This window comes from Notolepis coatsorum, assembly GCF_963971535.1.
Source record: "Notolepis coatsorum genome assembly, chromosome: 3".
Taxonomy (NCBI): domain Eukaryota; kingdom Metazoa; phylum Chordata; class Actinopteri; order Aulopiformes; family Paralepididae; genus Notolepis; species Notolepis coatsorum.
In genome coordinates, this window is record NC_140167.1 from 99,037,648 (window position 1) to 99,060,857 (window position 23,210).

General features: G+C 48.7%; 1 protein-coding gene across 1 annotated transcript in view; it reads right to left on the reverse strand.

The window, feature by feature from the left end:
- Positions 1 to 23,210, reverse strand: part of mpp4a (MAGUK p55 scaffold protein 4a) — a gene marked incomplete at both ends in the record, with an annotated part of 60,109 nt that overhangs the window by 18,849 nt on the left and 18,050 nt on the right. Inside the window, one exon of the mRNA XM_084311317.1 lies at positions 308 to 389. Within this exon, the coding sequence (XP_084167443.1) occupies positions 308 to 389 (82 nt within the window). The remainder of the gene's footprint in view (positions 1 to 307; positions 390 to 23,210) is intronic.

The following is a 23,210-nucleotide window of genomic DNA, read 5'->3' on the forward strand; positions in this document are numbered from 1 at the left end:
AGAGAAAGTCAGTATGTGAGAGTGTAAAACAGAGATAGACAGTGTGTCAGAATATAAAACAGACATAGACAGTATGTGAGTGTAAAACAGAGAAAGACAGTATGTAAGAGTAAAACAGAGAAAGTCAGTATGTGAGAGTGTAAAACAGAGATAGACAGTGTGTCAGAATATAAAACAGACATAGACAGTATGTGAGTGTAAAACAGAGAAAGACAGTATGTGAGAGTGTAAAACAGAGAGAGACAGTATGTGAGAGTGTAAAACAGAGAGAGACAGCAGTAACTGCAGCAGAATATTCAGCTCTTACCACTACGGTCGGCCAGTCCTCCATGGATCACCCTAGCTATGTAGATATCCCCTGTCTCTTCATCTTTCTTTATGGTTGCCCCCTGGAGAGAGAGGGGGGGGGAGAGAGGGGGAGATAGAGGGGGGAGAAGGAGAGAGAGGAAGAGAGGGAGAGAGAGGGAGGGAGAGGGGTGTAGAGAAAGAAGGGGGAGACAACAGGAAGAGAAAGACAGAGGAGTGAGAACAATAGAGAGACAAATAATACAAAAAGTCATGTTTAATGTTTTAATTCATCAGTGAAATGATGATGAATACAGTGTTCTCATGGAGGTGAATGGAGAGAGAGAGAGAGAGAGAGAGAGAGAGAGAGAGAGGGGGGGAGGTAAGATATGCATCACATTGAAACAAGCTGGATGAGAGTTGAGTGAGAGTGTTAGGACCCCTGGATTAAAGATATTAAATAAATGATGAATGCCATCCATTTACCATTTACCATTCTACCTTATTGTATATTAATGTAAACACCTCCTTCAGTGCTCTTCTTGTTAAACCCTGTTGTTTGTAAGCAGGAGGGAGGGCTCCTGATTTTATGTTACCTTCTACATTAAGTTCCCCTAGACTGAGGCGTAACATATTGGGGGCTAGTCTGGGATTTTAACCCAGGACCTATCGCACGAACGACCCTGGGTCGTGAGAGAGAGAGAGAGAGAGAGAGAGAGAGAGAGAGAGAGAGAGAGAGAGAGAGAGAGAGAGAGAGAGAGAGAGAGAGAGAGAGAGAGAGAGAGAGAGAGAGAGAGAGAGAGAGAGAGAGAGATAAAATATGCATCACATTGAAACAAGCTGGATGAGAGTTGAGTGAGAGTGTTAGGACCCCTGGATTAAAGATGTTAAATAAATGATGAATGCCATCCATTTACCATTTACCATTCTACCTTATTGTATATTAATGTTGTGACGGTTTCGGTCAGGGATAGGAGAGGAGACCCCACTTGCAGGTAACACGAGCAGAGAGAGAAGAAGCTGAGATGACGGATCAAGGTGAACAGGCTTTTACTGAACAGTTGCGACAAAGATACACGTTACAAACGGTAGCAAAACAAAAGCGAACTGTAACCCGAAAACAAACGATACACAGCAGAGCTGGCAAGACTGGTGACAAAGTGAGTACGACCGAACCGACTATGAATGAAAATACAATGAAACAAGGCAATGGTGCGACAAGGAATGTGAGAAACGGGCAGCTCTATATACACTGCCCTGTGATTACTAACAAGTGCCAGCTGGTGTAAGGCCAAGCAGGTGAACACAGAATTAGTAAAAGAAAACTCACAACATTGTTAAAAGCATGTGTACAAGAATATCTAAAAGGAAACATATGTAAACAAACCACCCTTAAAATAACATACATATGTAAAGATGTTAAACACTTAAAAACATGTGTAAATGGAATGAGCCTTAGAGGAAACACAAGTAAAGTATTAACACTTATAAAAACATATGCAAAAGAGATGAACCTTTAAAGGAAACATATGAAAAGATAAACCTATTAAAAACACAAGCTAAAACGCACCACACAACATGAACAGAGAAAACACAGTAGCATTAATAATATCCAGAAGACCAAGGACTACAGGCCTGATGATAAGGTCCAATATCTGGAGCTGCTGTGTTTGGCCACCAGAGGGCGGCAGAAAATGACTGTTCATATTGTTCAAGCATGATCCCTGGCTGGGACCATGACAGTACCCCCCCCCGGACCGATAAGACCGTCCGGGAACGGGCGAGGCGGGGGGCCGAGACCCCGGAAAAAACGGGGGGCGAGGAGCCGGAGAGCCGGGACCGGGGGGCCGCGAAAAGAACCCAGGAGGGGCAAAGCAGCAGGGGACCCGAGGAACAGGACCAGAGGGAAACCCGGGGAAGGGCGGGCGGGGCAAAGGGCCAGGGCGGCCGGAGACGGGGACAAAGGCCCGACGACGTGGGCCGGAAACGTGGACAGAGGCCCGGTGAGGGGGACAGGACACGGGGATGAAGGGCCGGTGAGGGGAACTGGAAACGGGGATGGAGGGCCGGTCAGGAGGCCCGGAGCAAAGGGGCGTGGGCGTCAGACCCAGAGCAGGACCCTGGATGAAGGACCCTCCAGGCGCAGGACTCGGGGCCGGACCGGAAGGGCCGGAGCGGAGGCGCGAAGACGACAACCCTGGAGCAGGACCCCGGACGGGGACCACTCCACATGCAGACCTCGGGACCGGGTGCAGACCCCCTGAAGGGGGTCTCTGCGGATGAAGACCAGGGCAACGACCACGGCAACGACCACGGCGAAGAGCTGGACCAGACGAAGAGCCGGGACCAGATGAGGAGCCGGAGCCAGTCGAGGAGCCGGAATCAGTCGAGGAGCCGGGACCAGTCGAGGAGGCCGGGTCAGGCGTGGGAGCCGGACCAGTCGAGGAGGCCGGGTCAGGCGTGGGAGCCGGACCAGTCGAGGAGGCCAGGTCAGGCGTGGGAGCCGGACCGGGCGTGGAGACCGGGCCGGGCGTAGCACCTGAGGCTAAGCTAACAGGGGCTAGGATGGCAGTAGAGGCTGGGTTAGCTGAAGAAGCCCTGCTAACTGTGAGGGCTTTACTAGCCTTTCTAGACTTGCTAGCAGTAGCAGGGGGAGCTAAGCCTGTACTAAGGGCCGGAACCACACTGAGTCTCCTAACTGAGGAAGCCAAGGGTTTAGCTGTAGGGCCTGTAGAACTAGCGGTGGCTAACCTAGCAGGGGATGCTAAGGAAGTAGCTAACACGGCTATATTGGCTACAGGGGCTACAGGGCCTGGGCTAGCAGGGAGAGCTGAGGTGCTAGCCTTAGGTGCTAAGTTAGCAGACAGGGCTGAACTAGTTGTGAAAGCCTGGCTAGCCGAAGAAGCTAAACTAGCAGACTGGGCTGAACTAGTTGTGAAAGCCTGGCTAGTCGAAGAAGCTAAACTAGCAGACGGGGCTGAACTAGTTGTGAAAGCCTGGCTAGCCGAAGAAGCTAAACTAGCAGACAGGGCTGAACTAGTTGTGAAAGCCTGGCTAGTCGAAGAAGCTAAACTAGCAGATGGGGCTGAACTAGTTGTGAAAGCCTGGCTAGCCGAAGAAGCTAAACTAGCAGACGGGGCTGAACTAGTTGTGAAAGCCTGGCTAGCCGAAGAAGCTAAACTAGCAGACGGGGCTGAACTAGTTGTGAAAGCCTGGCTAGTCGAAGAAGCTAAACTAGCAGACGGGGCTGAACTAGTTGTGAAAGCCTGGCTAGTCGAAGAAGCTAAACTAGCATCATACCTCAATGACCGCTCCTACCAAGTGTCATGGAGAGGGACCCTGTCGGCCACCCGCCCCCTGCGGACGGGTGTCCCCCAGGGCTCGGTTTTAGGACCCCTTCTCTTCTCCCTCTACACTAAATCACTGGGTAACATTATCACGTCTCATGGCTTCTCCTACCATTGTTATGCCGACGATACTCAACTCTTCCTCTCCTTCCCTCCCTCAGATATCCACGTCTCTGAGCGGATCTCGGCCTGTCTGTCCGACATCTCAGCCTGGATGACGTCCAACCACCTCAAACTGAACCTAAGCAAAACAGAATTGCTCCACCTGCCGGCCAAATCCTCCCCCCTAACCGACCTTTCAATCACAGTCGAGAATGCAGCTGTGACTGCGTCCCCGACCGCCAAGAACCTTGGTGTTGTCCTCGACGACCAGTTGAACTTCTCTGCTCACATCGCAGCGACGACCAGAACCTGCCGATTCCTCCTGAGCAACGTCAGAAGGATCCGCCCCTTCCTGACAAAAGAAGCCACCCAACTCCTCGTCCAATCAACAGTCATCTCCCGCCTCGACTACTGCAATGCACTGCTCGCTGGCCTCCCGGCCACTGCCACTAAGCCTCTTCAACTCATTCAGAACGCAGCGGCCCGCCTGATCTCAAACCTACCGAAGTCGGCCCATGTCACCCCACTTCTTAGGGACCTGCACTGGCTCCCCATTGCTGCACGAATCCGCTTCAAGGCCCTCGACCTAGCATACCGTGCGGCAAAGGGAACCGCTCCCGCCTACCTCCTGTCAATGGTCTCTAACTACACACCCTCAAGACCAATACGCTCTGCATCTTCTGGCCGCCTCAGACCTACTCCTATCCAAGCTCCGGGAGGGTCATCAAAGAGAAGTCGCCTATTCTCAGTCCTTGCCCCACAATGGTGGAATGAACTACCCACCCCAGTTAGGACAGCCGAATCACGTCCAATCTTTCGCCGTCGACTAAAGACGCACTTCTTCAACCATTATCTGAATTAAAAAAAAAAAACTATAAAAAAAAATCGAACCCTAACTAACCGTACTGTCATGCACTTGTCCTAATAAACTAACCTACACTGTAGCACTCAACACTTTGATGAACATTGTTGCTCAGCTGATAGAGTTGTGCCCTTCCTGATGGCTTGTCGTACAGAACTTGTAAGTCGCTTTGGATAAAAGCGTCAGCTAAATGACTAAATGTAAATGTAAATGTAGCAGACGGGGCTGAACTAGTTGTGAAAGCCTGGCTAGTCGAAGAAGCTAAACTAGCAGACAGGGCTGAACTAGTTGTGAAAGCCTGGCTAGCAGAAGAGGCTAAACTAGCAGACAGTGCTGAGCTAGTTGAGAAAGCCTGGCTAGCTGAAGAGGCTACACTAGCAGACAAGACTGGGCTAGTTGAGAAAGCCTGGCTAGCTGAAGAGGCTAAACTAGCAGTCAAGGCTGGACTAGCTGTGAAAGCCTGGCTAGCTGAAGAGGCTACACTAGCAGACAAGACTGGGCTAGTTGAGAAAGCCTGGCTAGCAGAAGAGGCTAAACTAGCAGACAAGGCTAGGCTAGTTGAGAAAGCCTGGCTAGCTGAAGGAGCTTTGCTAGCTTCCCTAGACTTACTAGCAGTCAAGGCTGGACTAGCTGTGAAAGCCTTGCTAGCAGAAGAGGCTAAACTAGCAGACAAGGCTGGGCTAGTTGAGAAAGCCTTGCTAGCAGAAGAGGCTAAACTAGCAGTCAAGGCTGGACTAGCTGTGAAAGCCTTGCTAGCAGAAGAGGCTAAACTAGCAGACAAGGCTGGGCTAGTTGAGAAAGCCTGGCTAGCTGAAGGAGCTTTGCTAGCTTCCCTAGACTTACTAGCAGTAGCAGAAGGAGCTAAGCTAGAGATACAGACTGAGCCCACAGTGAATCTCCTAACAGAAGAAACCATTGACTTGGTTGTGGGGGCAGAGGTTCTGCTAGCTGAGTTAGCTACGATAGCTATGCTAGCGGCTATGCTAGTAGCCTGGACTGTGTTAACAGAGCTGGGGTTAGCATTACTAGCTGCCGAAGCTAGGCTAACGGCTGGGCTAACAGCCTGGGCAGTGTTAACAGGGCGAGAGTTAGCAGCACTAGCTGGGGACGCTAGGCTAACGGCTGGGCTAACAGCCTGGACAGTGTTAACAGAACGAGAGTTAGCAGCACTAGGTAGGGACGCTAGGCTAACGGCTGGGCTAACAGCCTGCGCAGCGTTAACAGGGCGAGAGTTAGCAGTACTAGCAGGGGAAGCTAGGCTAACGGCTGAGCTAACAGCCTGGGCCGTGCTAACGGCGAGAGGACTAGCTGTACTTGCGGAGGAAGGCATGCTGGTAACTGGGGCTTCGGAAGCAGAGGACAGGAGCTCCCAAATCAGCCAACGGATCACACGGCCGTGTGCTTCCAGCTGGAGCGCCTGCTCGGCGCTGCGCTCACCGACAGAGATGAGCAGCGTGTACACAGTCCATCTCTCCTCTGAGGACGAGGAGAGAAAATCCCCCTTGAAGAATCTCTCCATCGAAAGGAGAGCGTCGCTTGCTCCTGCTGTCTTCGTGCGTGCTAGGATCATTGAAGGTCGCACCATTCTGTGACGGTTTCGGTCAGGGATAGGAGAGGAGACCCCACTTGCAGGTAACACGAGCAGAGAGAGAAGAAGCTGAGACGACGGATCAAGGTGAACAGGCTTTTACTGAACAGTTGCGACAAAGATACACGTTACAAACGGTAGCAAAACAAAAGCGAACTGTAACCCGAAAACAAACGATACACAGCAGAGCTGGCAAAAATGGACTAAGGAGGGAACGGACTCACGGGGAAGACTGGTGACAAAGTGAGTACGACCGAACCGACTATGAATGAAAATACAATGAAACAAGGCAATGGTGCGACAAGGAATGTGAGAAACGGGCAGCTCTATATACACTGCCCTGTGATTACTAACAAGTGCCAGCTGGTGTAAGGCCAAGCAGGTGAACACAGAATTAGTAAAAGAAAACTCACAACATTGTTAAAAGCATGTGTACAGGAATATCTAAAAGGAAACATATGTAAACAAACCACCCTTAAAATAACATACATATGTAAAGATGTTAAATACTTAAAAACATGTGTAAAGGGAATGAGCCTTAGAGGAAACACAAGTAAAGTATTAACACTTATAAAAACATATGCAAAAGAGATGAACCTTTAAAGGAAACATATGAAAAGATAAACCTATTAAAAACACAAGCTAAAACGCACCACACAACATGAACAGAGAAAACACAGTAGCATTAATAATATCCAGAAGACCAAGGACTACAGGCCTGATGATAAGGTCCAATATCTGGAGCTGCTGTGTTTGGCCACCAGAGGGCGGCAGAAAACGACTGTTCATATTGTTCAAGCATGATCCCTGGCTGGGACCATGACAAATGTAAACACCTCCCTCAGTGCTCTTCTTGTTAAACCCTGTTTTTTGTAAGCAGGAGGGAGGGCTCCTGATTTTATGTTACCTTCTACATTAAGTTCCCCTAGGTGTAACATATTGGGGGCTAGTCTGGGATTTTAACCCAGGACCTATCGCACGAACGACCCTGGGTCGTGAGAGAGAGAGAGAGACAGAGAGAGAGAGAGAGAGAGAGAGAGAGAGAGAGAGAGAGAGAGAGAGAGAGAGAGATAGAGAGAGAGAGAGAGATTAACTAAAAAAACTGATCAGTTAACAAATGGAAGCTGATGGTTCAGAGACCACAGAGCGAGACAGAGAGACAGATAAATAGATAGATACAGAAACACAGACAGAGAGAATATGTGTGAGAGAAGAGGAGTGCCATAGGTGAAATGGAAACACAGTATGATGGGTAGAAAAAGAAGATATGATTGAGATAAAAAGAAAAACGTTCTTCTAAGTACCTTTAATGGTTTTTTCTTTGCTACTCCAGTGGGTGAATTCAGACTTTTCAAGGCACAGACCACACCTACCTCCGTTTGGTGTCAAGTTCGAAACAGTTCAGCTTTTGTTCTCAAAGTATGGACAGGGACCCAAACCGTATGGACAGGGACCCAAACCTTCTTCTTCTTCTAAAAAAGGTTCTCCCAGGATAAGAGGAGCCGGGTCCCAGGTTGAGAGAATAAAGCTCTAAACTGAAAGGTTTGAAGAACATGGATTATTGTGTGTGTTTTTGTTTTCACAGTTTATTTCCTTTCCAGAGATGAAAAAGAGATCTGGATCATGTTCTATTTCTTCTTCTTCTTCTTTTTATTCTTTTTGACTGAAAGACAACCCATGGTATTTCCATCCTGGTGGTCCTCCTCTGGAGCTCTGTAAACTGTTCTGTTGGCGATCTGCACCTTTTGGCTCCTCCCACTGTTACCTCCCCCTGTCCTCTGGGTGGTCTCCTAACTGAGGAAGCCAAGGGTTTAGCTGTAGGGCCTGTAGAACTAGCGGTGGCTAACCTAGCAGGGGATGCTAAGGAAGTAGCTAACACGGCTATATTGGCTACAGGGGCTACAGGGCCTGGGCTAGCAGGGAGAGCTGAGGTGCTAGCCTTAGGTGCTAAGTTAGCAGACAGGGCTGAACTAGTTGTGAAAGCCTGGCTAGCCGAAGAAGCTAAACTAGCAGACTGGGCTGAACTAGTTGTGAAAGCCTGGCTAGTCGAAGAAGCTAAACTAGCAGACGGGGCTGAACTAGTTGTGAAAGCCTGGCTAGCCGAAGAAGCTAAACTAGCAGACAGGGCTGAACTAGTTGTGAAAGCCTGGCTAGTCGAAGAAGCTAAACTAGCAGATGGGGCTGAACTAGTTGTGAAAGCCTGGCTAGCCGAAGAAGCTAAACTAGCAGACGGGGCTGAACTAGTTGTGAAAGCCTGGCTAGTCGAAGAAGCTAAACTAGCAGACGGGGCTGAACTAGTTGTGAAAGCCTGGCTAGTCGAAGAAGCTAAACTAGCATCATACCTCAATGACCGCTCCTACCAAGTGTCATGGAGAGGGACCCTGTCGGCCACCCGCCCCCTGCGGACGGGTGTCCCCCAGGGCTCGGTTTTAGGACCCCTTCTCTTCTCCCTCTACACTAAATCACTGGGTAACATTATCACGTCTCATGGCTTCTCCTACCATTGTTATGCCGACGATACTCAACTCTTCCTCTCCTTCCCTCCCTCAGATATCCACGTCTCTGAGCGGATCTCGGCCTGTCTGTCCGACATCTCAGCCTGGATGACGTCCAACCACCTCAAACTGAACCTAAGCAAAACAGAATTGCTCCACCTGCCGGCCAAATCCTCCCCCCTAACCGACCTTTCAATCACAGTCGAGAATGCAGCTGTGACTGCGTCCCCGACCGCCAAGAACCTTGGTGTTGTCCTCGACGACCAGTTGAACTTCTCTGCTCACATCGCAGCGACGACCAGAACCTGCCGATTCCTCCTGAGCAACGTCAGAAGGATCCGCCCCTTCCTGACAAAAGAAGCCACCCAACTCCTCGTCCAATCAACAGTCATCTCCCGCCTCGACTACTGCAATGCACTGCTCGCTGGCCTCCCGGCCACTGCCACTAAGCCTCTTCAACTCATTCAGAACGCAGCGGCCCGCCTGATCTCAAACCTACCGAAGTCGGCCCATGTCACCCCACTTCTTAGGGACCTGCACTGGCTCCCCATTGCTGCACGAATCCGCTTCAAGGCCCTCGACCTAGCATACCGTGCGGCAAAGGGAACCGCTCCCGCCTACCTCCTGTCAATGGTCTCTAACTACACACCCTCAAGACCAATACGCTCTGCATCTTCTGGCCGCCTCAGACCTACTCCTATCCAAGCTCCGGGAGGGTCATCAAAGAGAAGTCGCCTATTCTCAGTCCTTGCCCCACAATGGTGGAATGAACTACCCACCCCAGTTAGGACAGCCGAATCACGTCCAATCTTTCGCCGTCGACTAAAGACGCACTTCTTCAACCATTATCTGAATTAAAAAAAAAAAACTATAAAAAAAAATCGAACCCTAACTAACCGTACTGTCATGCACTTGTCCTAATAAACTAACCTACACTGTAGCACTCAACACTTTGATGAACATTGTTGCTCAGCTGATAGAGTTGTGCCCTTCCTGATGGCTTGTCGTACAGAACTTGTAAGTCGCTTTGGATAAAAGCGTCAGCTAAATGACTAAATGTAAATGTAAATGTAGCAGACGGGGCTGAACTAGTTGTGAAAGCCTGGCTAGTCGAAGAAGCTAAACTAGCAGACAGGGCTGAACTAGTTGTGAAAGCCTGGCTAGCAGAAGAGGCTAAACTAGCAGACAGTGCTGAGCTAGTTGAGAAAGCCTGGCTAGCTGAAGAGGCTACACTAGCAGACAAGACTGGGCTAGTTGAGAAAGCCTGGCTAGCTGAAGAGGCTAAACTAGCAGTCAAGGCTGGACTAGCTGTGAAAGCCTGGCTAGCTGAAGAGGCTACACTAGCAGACAAGACTGGGCTAGTTGAGAAAGCCTGGCTAGCAGAAGAGGCTAAACTAGCAGACAAGGCTAGGCTAGTTGAGAAAGCCTGGCTAGCTGAAGGAGCTTTGCTAGCTTCCCTAGACTTACTAGCAGTCAAGGCTGGACTAGCTGTGAAAGCCTTGCTAGCAGAAGAGGCTAAACTAGCAGACAAGGCTGGGCTAGTTGAGAAAGCCTTGCTAGCAGAAGAGGCTAAACTAGCAGTCAAGGCTGGACTAGCTGTGAAAGCCTTGCTAGCAGAAGAGGCTAAACTAGCAGACAAGGCTGGGCTAGTTGAGAAAGCCTGGCTAGCTGAAGGAGCTTTGCTAGCTTCCCTAGACTTACTAGCAGTAGCAGAAGGAGCTAAGCTAGAGATACAGACTGAGCCCACAGTGAATCTCCTAACAGAAGAAACCATTGACTTGGTTGTGGGGGCAGAGGTTCTGCTAGCTGAGTTAGCTACGATAGCTATGCTAGCGGCTATGCTAGTAGCCTGGACTGTGTTAACAGAGCTGGGGTTAGCATTACTAGCTGCCGAAGCTAGGCTAACGGCTGGGCTAACAGCCTGGGCAGTGTTAACAGGGCGAGAGTTAGCAGCACTAGCTGGGGACGCTAGGCTAACGGCTGGGCTAACAGCCTGGACAGTGTTAACAGAACGAGAGTTAGCAGCACTAGGTAGGGACGCTAGGCTAACGGCTGGGCTAACAGCCTGCGCAGCGTTAACAGGGCGAGAGTTAGCAGTACTAGCAGGGGAAGCTAGGCTAACGGCTGAGCTAACAGCCTGGGCCGTGCTAACGGCGAGAGGACTAGCTGTACTTGCGGAGGAAGGCATGCTGGTAACTGGGGCTTCGGAAGCAGAGGACAGGAGCTCCCAAATCAGCCAACGGATCACACGGCCGTGTGCTTCCAGCTGGAGCGCCTGCTCGGCGCTGCGCTCACCGACAGAGATGAGCAGCGTGTACACAGTCCATCTCTCCTCTGAGGACGAGGAGAGAAAATCCCCCTTGAAGAATCTCTCCATCGAGAGGAGAGCGTCGCTTGCTCCTGCTGTCTTCGTGCGTGCTAGGATCATTGAAGGTCGCACCATTCTGTGACGGTTTCGGTCAGGGATAGGAGAGGAGACCCCACTTGCAGGTAACACGAGCAGAGAGAGAAGAAGCTGAGACGACGGATCAAGGTGAACAGGCTTTTACTGAACAGTTGCGACAAAGATACACGTTACAAACGGTAGCAAAACAAAAGCGAACTGTAACCCGAAAACAAACGATACACAGCAGAGCTGGCAAAAATGGACTAAGGAGGGAACGGACTCACGGGGAAGACTGGTGACAAAGTGAGTACGACCGAACCGACTATGAATGAAAATACAATGAAACAAGGCAATGGTGCGACAAGGAATGTGAGAAACGGGCAGCTCTATATACACTGCCCTGTGATTACTAACAAGTGCCAGCTGGTGTAAGGCCAAGCAGGTGAACACAGAATTAGTAAAAGAAAACTCACAACATTGTTAAAAGCATGTGTACAGGAATATCTAAAAGGAAACATATGTAAACAAACCACCCTTAAAATAACATACATATGTAAAGATGTTAAATACTTAAAAACATGTGTAAAGGGAATGAGCCTTAGAGGAAACACAAGTAAAGTATTAACACTTATAAAAACATATGCAAAAGAGATGAACCTTTAAAGGAAACATATGAAAAGATAAACCTATTAAAAACACAAGCTAAAACGCACCACACAACATGAACAGAGAAAACACAGTAGCATTAATAATATCCAGAAGACCAAGGACTACAGGCCTGATGATAAGGTCCAATATCTGGAGCTGCTGTGTTTGGCCACCAGAGGGCGGCAGAAAACGACTGTTCATATTGTTCAAGCATGATCCCTGGCTGGGACCATGACAAATGTAAACACCTCCCTCAGTGCTCTTCTTGTTAAACCCTGTTTTTTGTAAGCAGGAGGGAGGGCTCCTGATTTTATGTTACCTTCTACATTAAGTTCCCCTAGGTGTAACATATTGGGGGCTAGTCTGGGATTTTAACCCAGGACCTATCGCACGAACGACCCTGGGTCGTGAGAGAGAGAGAGAGACAGAGAGAGAGAGAGAGAGAGAGAGAGAGAGAGAGAGAGAGAGAGAGAGAGAGAGAGAGATAGAGAGAGAGAGAGAGATTAACTAAAAAAACTGATCAGTTAACAAATGGAAGCTGATGGTTCAGAGACCACAGAGCGAGACAGAGAGACAGATAAATAGATAGATACAGAAACACAGACAGAGAGAATATGTGTGAGAGAAGAGGAGTGCCATAGGTGAAATGGAAACACAGTATGATGGGTAGAAAAAGAAGATATGATTGAGATAAAAAGAAAAACGTTCTTCTAAGTACCTTTAATGGTTTTTTCTTTGCTACTCCAGTGGGTGAATTCAGACTTTTCAAGGCACAGACCACACCTACCTCCGTTTGGTGTCAAGTTCGAAACAGTTCAGCTTTTGTTCTCAAAGTATGGACAGGGACCCAAACCGTATGGACAGGGACCCAAACCTTCTTCTTCTTCTAAAAAAGGTTCTCCCAGGATAAGAGGAGCCGGGTCCCAGGTTGAGAGAATAAAGCTCTAAACTGAAAGGTTTGAAGAACATGGATTATTGTGTGTGTTTTTGTTTTCACAGTTTATTTCCTTTCCAGAGATGAAAAAGAGATCTGGATCATGTTCTATTTCTTCTTCTTCTTCTTTTTATTCTTTTTGACTGAAAGACAACCCATGGTATTTCCATCCTGGTGGTCCTCCTCTGGAGCTCTGTAAACTGTTCTGTTGGCGATCTGCACCTTTTGGCTCCTCCCACTGTTACCTCCCCCTGTCCTCTGGGTGGTCTCCTAACTGAGGAAGCCAAGGGTTTAGCTGTAGGGCCTGTAGAACTAGCGGTGGCTAACCTAGCAGGGGATGCTAAGGAAGTAGCTAACACGGCTATATTGGCTACAGGGGCTACAGGGCCTGGGCTAGCAGGGAGAGCTGAGGTGCTAGCCTTAGGTGCTAAGTTAGCAGACAGGGCTGAACTAGTTGTGAAAGCCTGGCTAGCCGAAGAAGCTAAACTAGCAGACTGGGCTGAACTAGTTGTGAAAGCCTGGCTAGTCGAAGAAGCTAAACTAGCAGACGGGGCTGAACTAGTTGTGAAAGCCTGGCTAGCCGAAGAAGCTAAACTAGCAGACAGGGCTGAACTAGTTGTGAAAGCCTGGCTAGTCGAAGAAGCTAAACTAGCAGATGGGGCTGAACTAGTTGTGAAAGCCTGGCTAGCCGAAGAAGCTAAACTAGCAGACGGGGCTGAACTAGTTGTGAAAGCCTGGCTAGTCGAAGAAGCTAAACTAGCAGACGGGGCTGAACTAGTTGTGAAAGCCTGGCTAGTCGAAGAAGCTAAACTAGCATCATACCTCAATGACCGCTCCTACCAAGTGTCATGGAGAGGGACCCTGTCGGCCACCCGCCCCCTGCGGACGGGTGTCCCCCAGGGCTCGGTTTTAGGACCCCTTCTCTTCTCCCTCTACACTAAATCACTGGGTAACATTATCACGTCTCATGGCTTCTCCTACCATTGTTATGCCGACGATACTCAACTCTTCCTCTCCTTCCCTCCCTCAGATATCCACGTCTCTGAGCGGATCTCGGCCTGTCTGTCCGACATCTCAGCCTGGATGACGTCCAACCACCTCAAACTGAACCTAAGCAAAACAGAATTGCTCCACCTGCCGGCCAAATCCTCCCCCCTAACCGACCTTTCAATCACAGTCGAGAATGCAGCTGTGACTGCGTCCCCGACCGCCAAGAACCTTGGTGTTGTCCTCGACGACCAGTTGAACTTCTCTGCTCACATCGCAGCGACGACCAGAACCTGCCGATTCCTCCTGAGCAACGTCAGAAGGATCCGCCCCTTCCTGACAAAAGAAGCCACCCAACTCCTCGTCCAATCAACAGTCATCTCCCGCCTCGACTACTGCAATGCACTGCTCGCTGGCCTCCCGGCCACTGCCACTAAGCCTCTTCAACTCATTCAGAACGCAGCGGCCCGCCTGATCTCAAACCTACCGAAGTCGGCCCATGTCACCCCACTTCTTAGGGACCTGCACTGGCTCCCCATTGCTGCACGAATCCGCTTCAAGGCCCTCGACCTAGCATACCGTGCGGCAAAGGGAACCGCTCCCGCCTACCTCCTGTCAATGGTCTCTAACTACACACCCTCAAGACCAATACGCTCTGCATCTTCTGGCCGCCTCAGACCTACTCCTATCCAAGCTCCGGGAGGGTCATCAAAGAGAAGTCGCCTATTCTCAGTCCTTGCCCCACAATGGTGGAATGAACTACCCACCCCAGTTAGGACAGCCGAATCACGTCCAATCTTTCGCCGTCGACTAAAGACGCACTTCTTCAACCATTATCTGAATTAAAAAAAAAAAACTATAAAAAAAAATCGAACCCTAACTAACCGTACTGTCATGCACTTGTCCTAATAAACTAACCTACACTGTAGCACTCAACACTTTGATGAACATTGTTGCTCAGCTGATAGAGTTGTGCCCTTCCTGATGGCTTGTCGTACAGAACTTGTAAGTCGCTTTGGATAAAAGCGTCAGCTAAATGACTAAATGTAAATGTAAATGTAGCAGACGGGGCTGAACTAGTTGTGAAAGCCTGGCTAGTCGAAGAAGCTAAACTAGCAGACAGGGCTGAACTAGTTGTGAAAGCCTGGCTAGCAGAAGAGGCTAAACTAGCAGACAGTGCTGAGCTAGTTGAGAAAGCCTGGCTAGCTGAAGAGGCTACACTAGCAGACAAGACTGGGCTAGTTGAGAAAGCCTGGCTAGCTGAAGAGGCTAAACTAGCAGTCAAGGCTGGACTAGCTGTGAAAGCCTGGCTAGCTGAAGAGGCTACACTAGCAGACAAGACTGGGCTAGTTGAGAAAGCCTGGCTAGCAGAAGAGGCTAAACTAGCAGACAAGGCTAGGCTAGTTGAGAAAGCCTGGCTAGCTGAAGGAGCTTTGCTAGCTTCCCTAGACTTACTAGCAGTCAAGGCTGGACTAGCTGTGAAAGCCTTGCTAGCAGAAGAGGCTAAACTAGCAGACAAGGCTGGGCTAGTTGAGAAAGCCTTGCTAGCAGAAGAGGCTAAACTAGCAGTCAAGGCTGGACTAGCTGTGAAAGCCTTGCTAGCAGAAGAGGCTAAACTAGCAGACAAGGCTGGGCTAGTTGAGAAAGCCTGGCTAGCTGAAGGAGCTTTGCTAGCTTCCCTAGACTTACTAGCAGTAGCAGAAGGAGCTAAGCTAGAGATACAGACTGAGCCCACAGTGAATCTCCTAACAGAAGAAACCATTGACTTGGTTGTGGGGGCAGAGGTTCTGCTAGCTGAGTTAGCTACGATAGCTATGCTAGCGGCTATGCTAGTAGCCTGGACTGTGTTAACAGAGCTGGGGTTAGCATTACTAGCTGCCGAAGCTAGGCTAACGGCTGGGCTAACAGCCTGGGCAGTGTTAACAGGGCGAGAGTTAGCAGCACTAGCTGGGGACGCTAGGCTAACGGCTGGGCTAACAGCCTGGACAGTGTTAACAGAACGAGAGTTAGCAGCACTAGGTAGGGACGCTAGGCTAACGGCTGGGCTAACAGCCTGCGCAGCGTTAACAGGGCGAGAGTTAGCAGTACTAGCAGGGGAAGCTAGGCTAACGGCTGAGCTAACAGCCTGGGCCGTGCTAACGGCGAGAGGACTAGCTGTACTTGCGGAGGAAGGCATGCTGGTAACTGGGGCTTCGGAAGCAGAGGACAGGAGCTCCCAAATCAGCCAACGGATCACACGGCCGTGTGCTTCCAGCTGGAGCGCCTGCTCGGCGCTGCGCTCACCGACAGAGATGAGCAGCGTGTACACAGTCCATCTCTCCTCTGAGGACGAGGAGAGAAAATCCCCCTTGAAGAATCTCTCCATTGAGAGGAGAGCGTCGCTTGCTCCTGCTGTCTTCGTGCATGCTAGGATCATTGAAGGTCGCACCATTCTGTGACGGTTTCGGTCAGGGATAGGAGAGGAGACCCCACTTGCAGGTAACACGAGCAGAGAGAGAAGAAGCTGAGACGACGGATCAAGGTGAACAGGCTTTTACTGAACAGTTGCGACAAAGATACACGTTACAAACGGTAGCAAAACAAAAGCGAACTGTAACCCGAAAACAAACGATACACAGCAGAGCTGGCAAAAATGGACTAAGGAGGGAACGGACTCACGGGGAAGACTGGTGACAAAGTGAGTACGACCGAACCGACTATGAATGAAAATACAATGAAACAAGGCAATGGTGCGACAAGGAATGTGAGAAACGGGCAGCTCTATATACACTGCCCTGTGATTACTAACAAGTGCCAGCTGGTGTAAGGCCAAGCAGGTGAACACAGAATTAGTAAAAGAAAACTCACAACATTGTTAAAAGCATGTGTACAGGAATATCTAAAAGGAAACATATGTAAACAAACCACCCTTAAAATAACATACATATGTAAAGATGTTAAATACTTAAAAACATGTGTAAAGGGAATGAGCCTTAGAGGAAACACAAGTAAAGTATTAACACTTATAAAAACATATGCAAAAGAGATGAACCTTTAAAGGAAACATATGAAAAGATAAACCTATTAAAAACACAAGCTAAAACGCACCACACAACATGAACAGAGAAAACACAGTAGCATTAATAATATCCAGAAGACCAAGGACTACAGGCCTGATGATAAGGTCCAATATCTGGAGCTGCTGTGTTTGGCCACCAGAGGGCGGCAGAAAACGACTGTTCATATTGTTCAAGCATGATCCCTGGCTGGGACCATGACAAATGTAAACACCTCCCTCAGTGCTCTTCTTGTTAAACCCTGTTTTTGTAAGCAGGAGGGAGGGCTCCTGATTTTATGTTACCTTCTACATTAAGTTCCCCTAGGTGTAACATATTGGGGGCTAGTCTGGGATTTTAACCCAGGACCTATCGCACGAACGACCCTGGGTCGTGAGAGAGAGAGAGAGACAGAGAGAGAGAGAGAGAGAGAGAGAGAGAGAGAGAGAGAGAGAGAGAGAGAGAGAGAGAGAGATAGAGAGAGAGAGAGATTAACTAAAAAAACTGATCAGTTAACAAATGGAAGCTGATGGTTCAGAGACCACAGAGCGAGACAGAGAGACAGATAAATAGATAGATACAGAAACACAGACAGAGAGAATATGTGTGAGAGAAGAGGAGTGCCATAGGTGAAATGGAAACACAGTATGATGGGTAGAAAAAGAAGATATGATTGAGATAAAAAGAAAAACGTTCTTCTAAGTACCTTTAATGGTTTTTTCTTTGCTACTCCAGTGGGTGAATTCAGACTTTTCAAGGCACAGACCACACCTACCTCCGTTTGGTGTCAAGTTCGAAACAGTTCAGCTTTTGTTCTCAAAGTATGGACAGGGACCCAAACCGTATGGACAGGGACCCAAACCTTCTTCTTCTTCTAAAAAAGGTTCTCCCAGGATAAGAGGAGCCGGGTCCCAGGTTGAGAGAATAAAGCTCTAAACTGAAAGGTTTGAAGAACATGGATTATTGTGTGTGTTTTTGTTTTCACAGTTTATTTCCTTTCCAGAGATGAAAAAGAGATCTGGATCATGTTCTATTTCTTCTTCTTCTTCTTTTTATTCTTTTTGACTGAAAGACAACCCATGGTATTTCCATCCTGGTGGTCCTCCTCTGGAGCTCTGTAAACTGTTCTGTTGGCGATCTGCACCTTTTGGCTCCTCCCACTGTTACCTCCCCCTGTCCTCTGGGTGGCGCTAGAGACTGCAACCTTCTTTTTACAGCTTCCGTTAATTCGAGGGGTCGAAGAAGAGTTCCCGGGGGTTGCAAGGTTGTTGCCATAGAAACCCAGCGAGGAGGAGGAGGAGGAGCAGGAGCGGGAGGAAGGAGAGAGGGAGGAGGATGAAGAGAGGTGTTGACAGTGATGTTTGGGCATTTTAGGTTTTGGTTTGGGAGAGATAGAGGAGGTTCTTGGAGGGGGAAGAGGAGGAGTTATTCGTCTAAGTCTGTGGGGAGGTGTTGACTCTGGGGCCTTGCTGGCCACGACGAGACCCTGGAGTTTGTCCACCACTTCCGCCAGAAGGTTCAGCGCCTGAGCATTCTCCTCAACACTGTCTGACATCAACTCTGTTGCCGCCACCATCTTCTGGCCAAGGTGGCGGACATCCTGGGCTCTGTGCTCGATGCTGCTCGCCGCGGTCTGGACCGTCGTCCTCAACTCTTCTATGCTACATTGTTTTATCAACTGCAAAGACAGTTGGCGTTGACAACGGTGACGACTATGCGGTTGCTGTTGGAAGTCATTTTGGGGCAATTTCCGATTATTTGGGGGACCATTTTTAAGTCTGTTCGGGGGTCCACTTTGTCTGCTATCTTGACGTTTTAGTTGCTGCCGCCGTCCATTTTGTACCCTGTTATGGTGGCCATTTTGTCTGCCAGCGTTGGGAAGAGTAGCAGTGTCCTGTTGTCTAGCGCAGCGCTGAGTGGCGGGGCTAGAGGGTGCTGTATGGGCCCTGAGGGGGGCCACCCCAGGACTAGGCCCAGGGAGAGGGGTCCTGCCAGGAGTAGGGATGTTCCGAGAGTGCCCCCCTGTGGCGCGGTAGAGAACGGGCGAGCCAGGCATGCTGAAGCTGTACGCAGGCACCGGGTGAGGAGGGTAGGCATAGTCACCAGTGTCCACCACACAGGAGTTCCCTGCCTTTCCTCCATTGTGTTTAGGATTATCTGAAGAGGGACCTCAATAGATGAAAAAGCAAGGGAAGAGGAGAGAGAGAGTGAGAGGAGGGATGATAGCGAGGTGGATGCCAGCAGATGAGTGGAGGAGAAAGAAAATATAGTTTAGGACAAATACAAATATCAATGTAAAGGAGAGTACCTCATGTCAACTGAGTTTGAGACACATTTAAACATTTGAACACTAATGTCCGCGTAACAAAAAATATATATATGTGACTGATACATCTGCTTCCTCCTTGCTTTGACTATGGAAGGATAGATTGACAGATGAATGTTTGGATGGATGGATTCATCGATAGATGGGTAGAAGGATGAATGGATGGATGGATGGATGGATGGATGGATGGATGGATGGGTGGATGACCAGATGGATGGATGACCAAATGGATGGATGGAGGACCAGGTGGATGGATGGACGGATGATGGATGGATGTATTCCACTTTCTCTCTTCTTCTTCTCTGATGATAAATTGATCAACCGACTAACGAACAAACGGATGAGGGGATGGACGGAGAAACGGATTAATTTATTTATCGATGTGATAACGGATGGAACCCCCCCCTCATATCTCTCCTCTTACCAGCTCGGGGGGTGTGGTTATAAATGGAGGGAGCTGATTGGTGGAGCCCTTTCTCCCAGAGCTCGGTGGTTTGCTGACACAGACGGCAGCTTCCTGTCGACTCGTAGCGGGAGGGGAAGGGGCGGAGCTGGCTACTACTGCGACGAGACAATAGTCTGACTCCGCCTCCGCGTCCCTCCTCTGCTCTGAGCTCCTCCCCCGACCACGCCCTCCGACTGGGGACCAGTCTCTCTAAGGTGAGGCGACGGAGGCTGTTCCAACGGCTACGGATCAGTCCTGCACTCTCTCTTCTCTCTCCTGCGCTCGCTCTCCTCAGGAGGCTCCCGTTCTTCAAAGCAAGAGGTTAGAAGTGATGGTCACTGGGGGAAGTGCATAAGGGAGTTGAGTTTCTAAGATGAATATTTTATTTAGGGTTTCAAATACATCTGTGTCCCAGGACCACATTACATAATGAGTTTAACAGTCTGTACTGAGCTGTTCAGTTATGTCATCACTAAAGCTGTACGCTTTAAATCAGTGATTCTCAACCACTTGTCAAGGGCCCCCAAATTGATACATATTAGGACCCCTAAATTGATACACAGTAGGACCCCCACATTGATACACATTAGGACCCCCAAATTGATGCACATTCGGACCCCCACATTGATACACATTAGGACCCCTAAATTGATACACAGTAGGACCCCCACATTGATACACAGTAGGACCCCCAAATTGATACACATTCGGACCCCCACATTGATACACATTCGGACCCCCACATTGATACACATTAGGACCCCCACATTGATACACACTAGGACCCCCACATTGATACACACTAGGACCCCCACATTGATACACATTAGGACCCCACATTGATACACATTAGGATCCCCAAATTGATACACATTCGGACCCCCACATTGATACACATTCGGACCCCCACATAGATACACATTAGGACCCCCACATTGATACACATTAGGACCCCACATTGATACACATTAGGACCCCAAATTAATACACATTAGGACCCCACATTGATACACATTAGGATCCCCAAATTGATACACATTCGGACCCCCACATTGATACACATTCGGACCCCCACATTGATACACATTCGGACCCCCACATTGATACACATTAGGACCCCCACATTGATACACACTAGGACCCCCACATTGATACACACTAGGACCCCCACATTGATACACACTAGGACCCCACATTGATACACACTAGGACCCCCAAATTGATACACATTAGGACCCACACATTGATACACATAGGACCCCCACATTGATACACATTCGGACCCCCACATTGATACACATTCGGACCCCCACATTGATACACATTCGGACCCCCACATTGATACACATTAGGACCCCACATTGATACACATTAGGACCACCAAATTGATACACATTAGGACCCCACATTGATACACATTAGGATCCCCAAATTGATACACATTCGGACCCCCACATTGATACACATTCGGACCCCCACATTGATACACATTCGGACCCCCACATTGATACACATTAGGACCCCCACATTGATACACATTAGGACCCCACATTGATACACATTAGGACCCCCACATTGATACACACTAGGACCCCCACATTGATACACATTAGGACCCCACATTGATACACATTAGGACCCCACATTGATACACACTAGGACCACCAAATTGATACACATTCGGACCCCCACATTGATACACATTAGGACCCCCACATTGATACACATTAGGACCCACACATTGATACATACTAGGACCCCCACATTGATACACATAGGACCCCCACATTGATACACATTAGGACCCCACATTGATACACATTAGGATCCCCACATTGATACACACTAGGACCCCCAAATTGATACACATTCGGACCCCCACATTGATACACATTAGGACCCCCACATTGATACACATTCGGACCCCCACATTGATACACATTAGGACCCCCACATTGATACACATTAGGACCCCACATTGATACACATTAGGACCCACACATTGATACACATTAGGACCCCCACATTGATACACATTAGGACCCCCACATTGATACACATTAGCTCCCCCACATTGATACACATTAGGACCCCCACATTGATACACACTAGGACCACCAAATTGATACACATAGGACCCCCACATTGATACACACTAGGACCCCCAAATTGATACACATTAGGACCCACACATTGATACACATAGGACCCCCACATTGATACACATTAGGACCCCCAAATTGATACACATTCGGACCCCCACATTGATACACATTAGGACCCCCAAATTGATACACATTAGGACCCCCACATTGATACACATTAGGACCCCCACATTGATACACACTAGGATCCCCAAATTGATACACATTAGGACCCCACATTGATACACATTAGGACCCCACATTGATACACATTAGGACCCCCAAATTTATACACATTCGGACCCCCACATTGATACACATTCGGACCCCCACATTGATACACATTCGGACCCCCACATTGATACACATTAGGACCCCACATTGATACACATTAGGACCCCACATTGATACACATTAGGACCCCACATTGATACACATTAGGACCCCCACATTGATACACATTAGGACCACCAAATTGATACACATTAGGACCCCACATTGATACACACTAGGATCACAAAATTGATACACACTAGGACCCCCACATTGATACACATTAGGACCCCCAAATTGATACATACTAGGACCCCCACATTGATACATACTAGGACCCCCACATTGATACATACTAGGACCCCCACATTGATACACATTAGGACCCCCACATTGATACACATTAGGACCCCCACATTGATACACACTAGGACCCCCAAATTGATACATACTAGGACCCCCACATTGATACACATTAGGACCCCCACATTGATACACATTAGGACCACCAAATTGATACACATTAGGACCCCACATTGATACACACTAGGATCACAAAATTGATACACACTAGGACCCCCACATTGATACACACTAGGACCCCCAAATTGATACATACTAGGACCCCCACATTGATACACATTAGGACCCCACATTGATACACACTAGGACCCCCACATTGATACACATTAGGACCCCACATTGATACACATTAGGACCCCCACATTGATACACATTAGGACCCCCACATTGATACACATTAGGACCCCCACATTGATACACATTAGGACCCACACATTGATACACACTAGGACCCCCACATTGATACACATTAGGACCCCCACATTGATACACATTAGGACCCTCTCATTGATACACACTAGGACCACCAAATTGATACACATAGGACCCCCACATTGATACACATTAGGACCCCCACATTGATACACATTAGGCCACATACCGCCATTTGCCTCAGCGACCCCCATCTGAGAAGATGTTTGTTGATTTTTTAGATCCCAGTGGAGAGAGTGAAACCTGCTCACAATCATATTCTCTCATTAGACTAACTTGTAGTGAATGAAATAGCAAAAATAAACTGTGCCTCTATTTCCTGTCCCTCAAGGCTGCCTTAAATCATCTTTCCTGCCATTTGGGTTGTTTGTAGTCCTATAAACTATATAACTATAAAAGAAGGAACCCCTGCGTGTGTGTGTGTGTGTGTGTGTGTGTGTGTGTGTGTGTGTGTGTGTGTGTGTGTGTGTGTGTGCGCGTGCATGCGTGCGTGCGTGCGTGCGTGTGCGTGCGTGCGTGTGCGTGCGCAGGGTAATACAAAGACAATAAATATAGGCA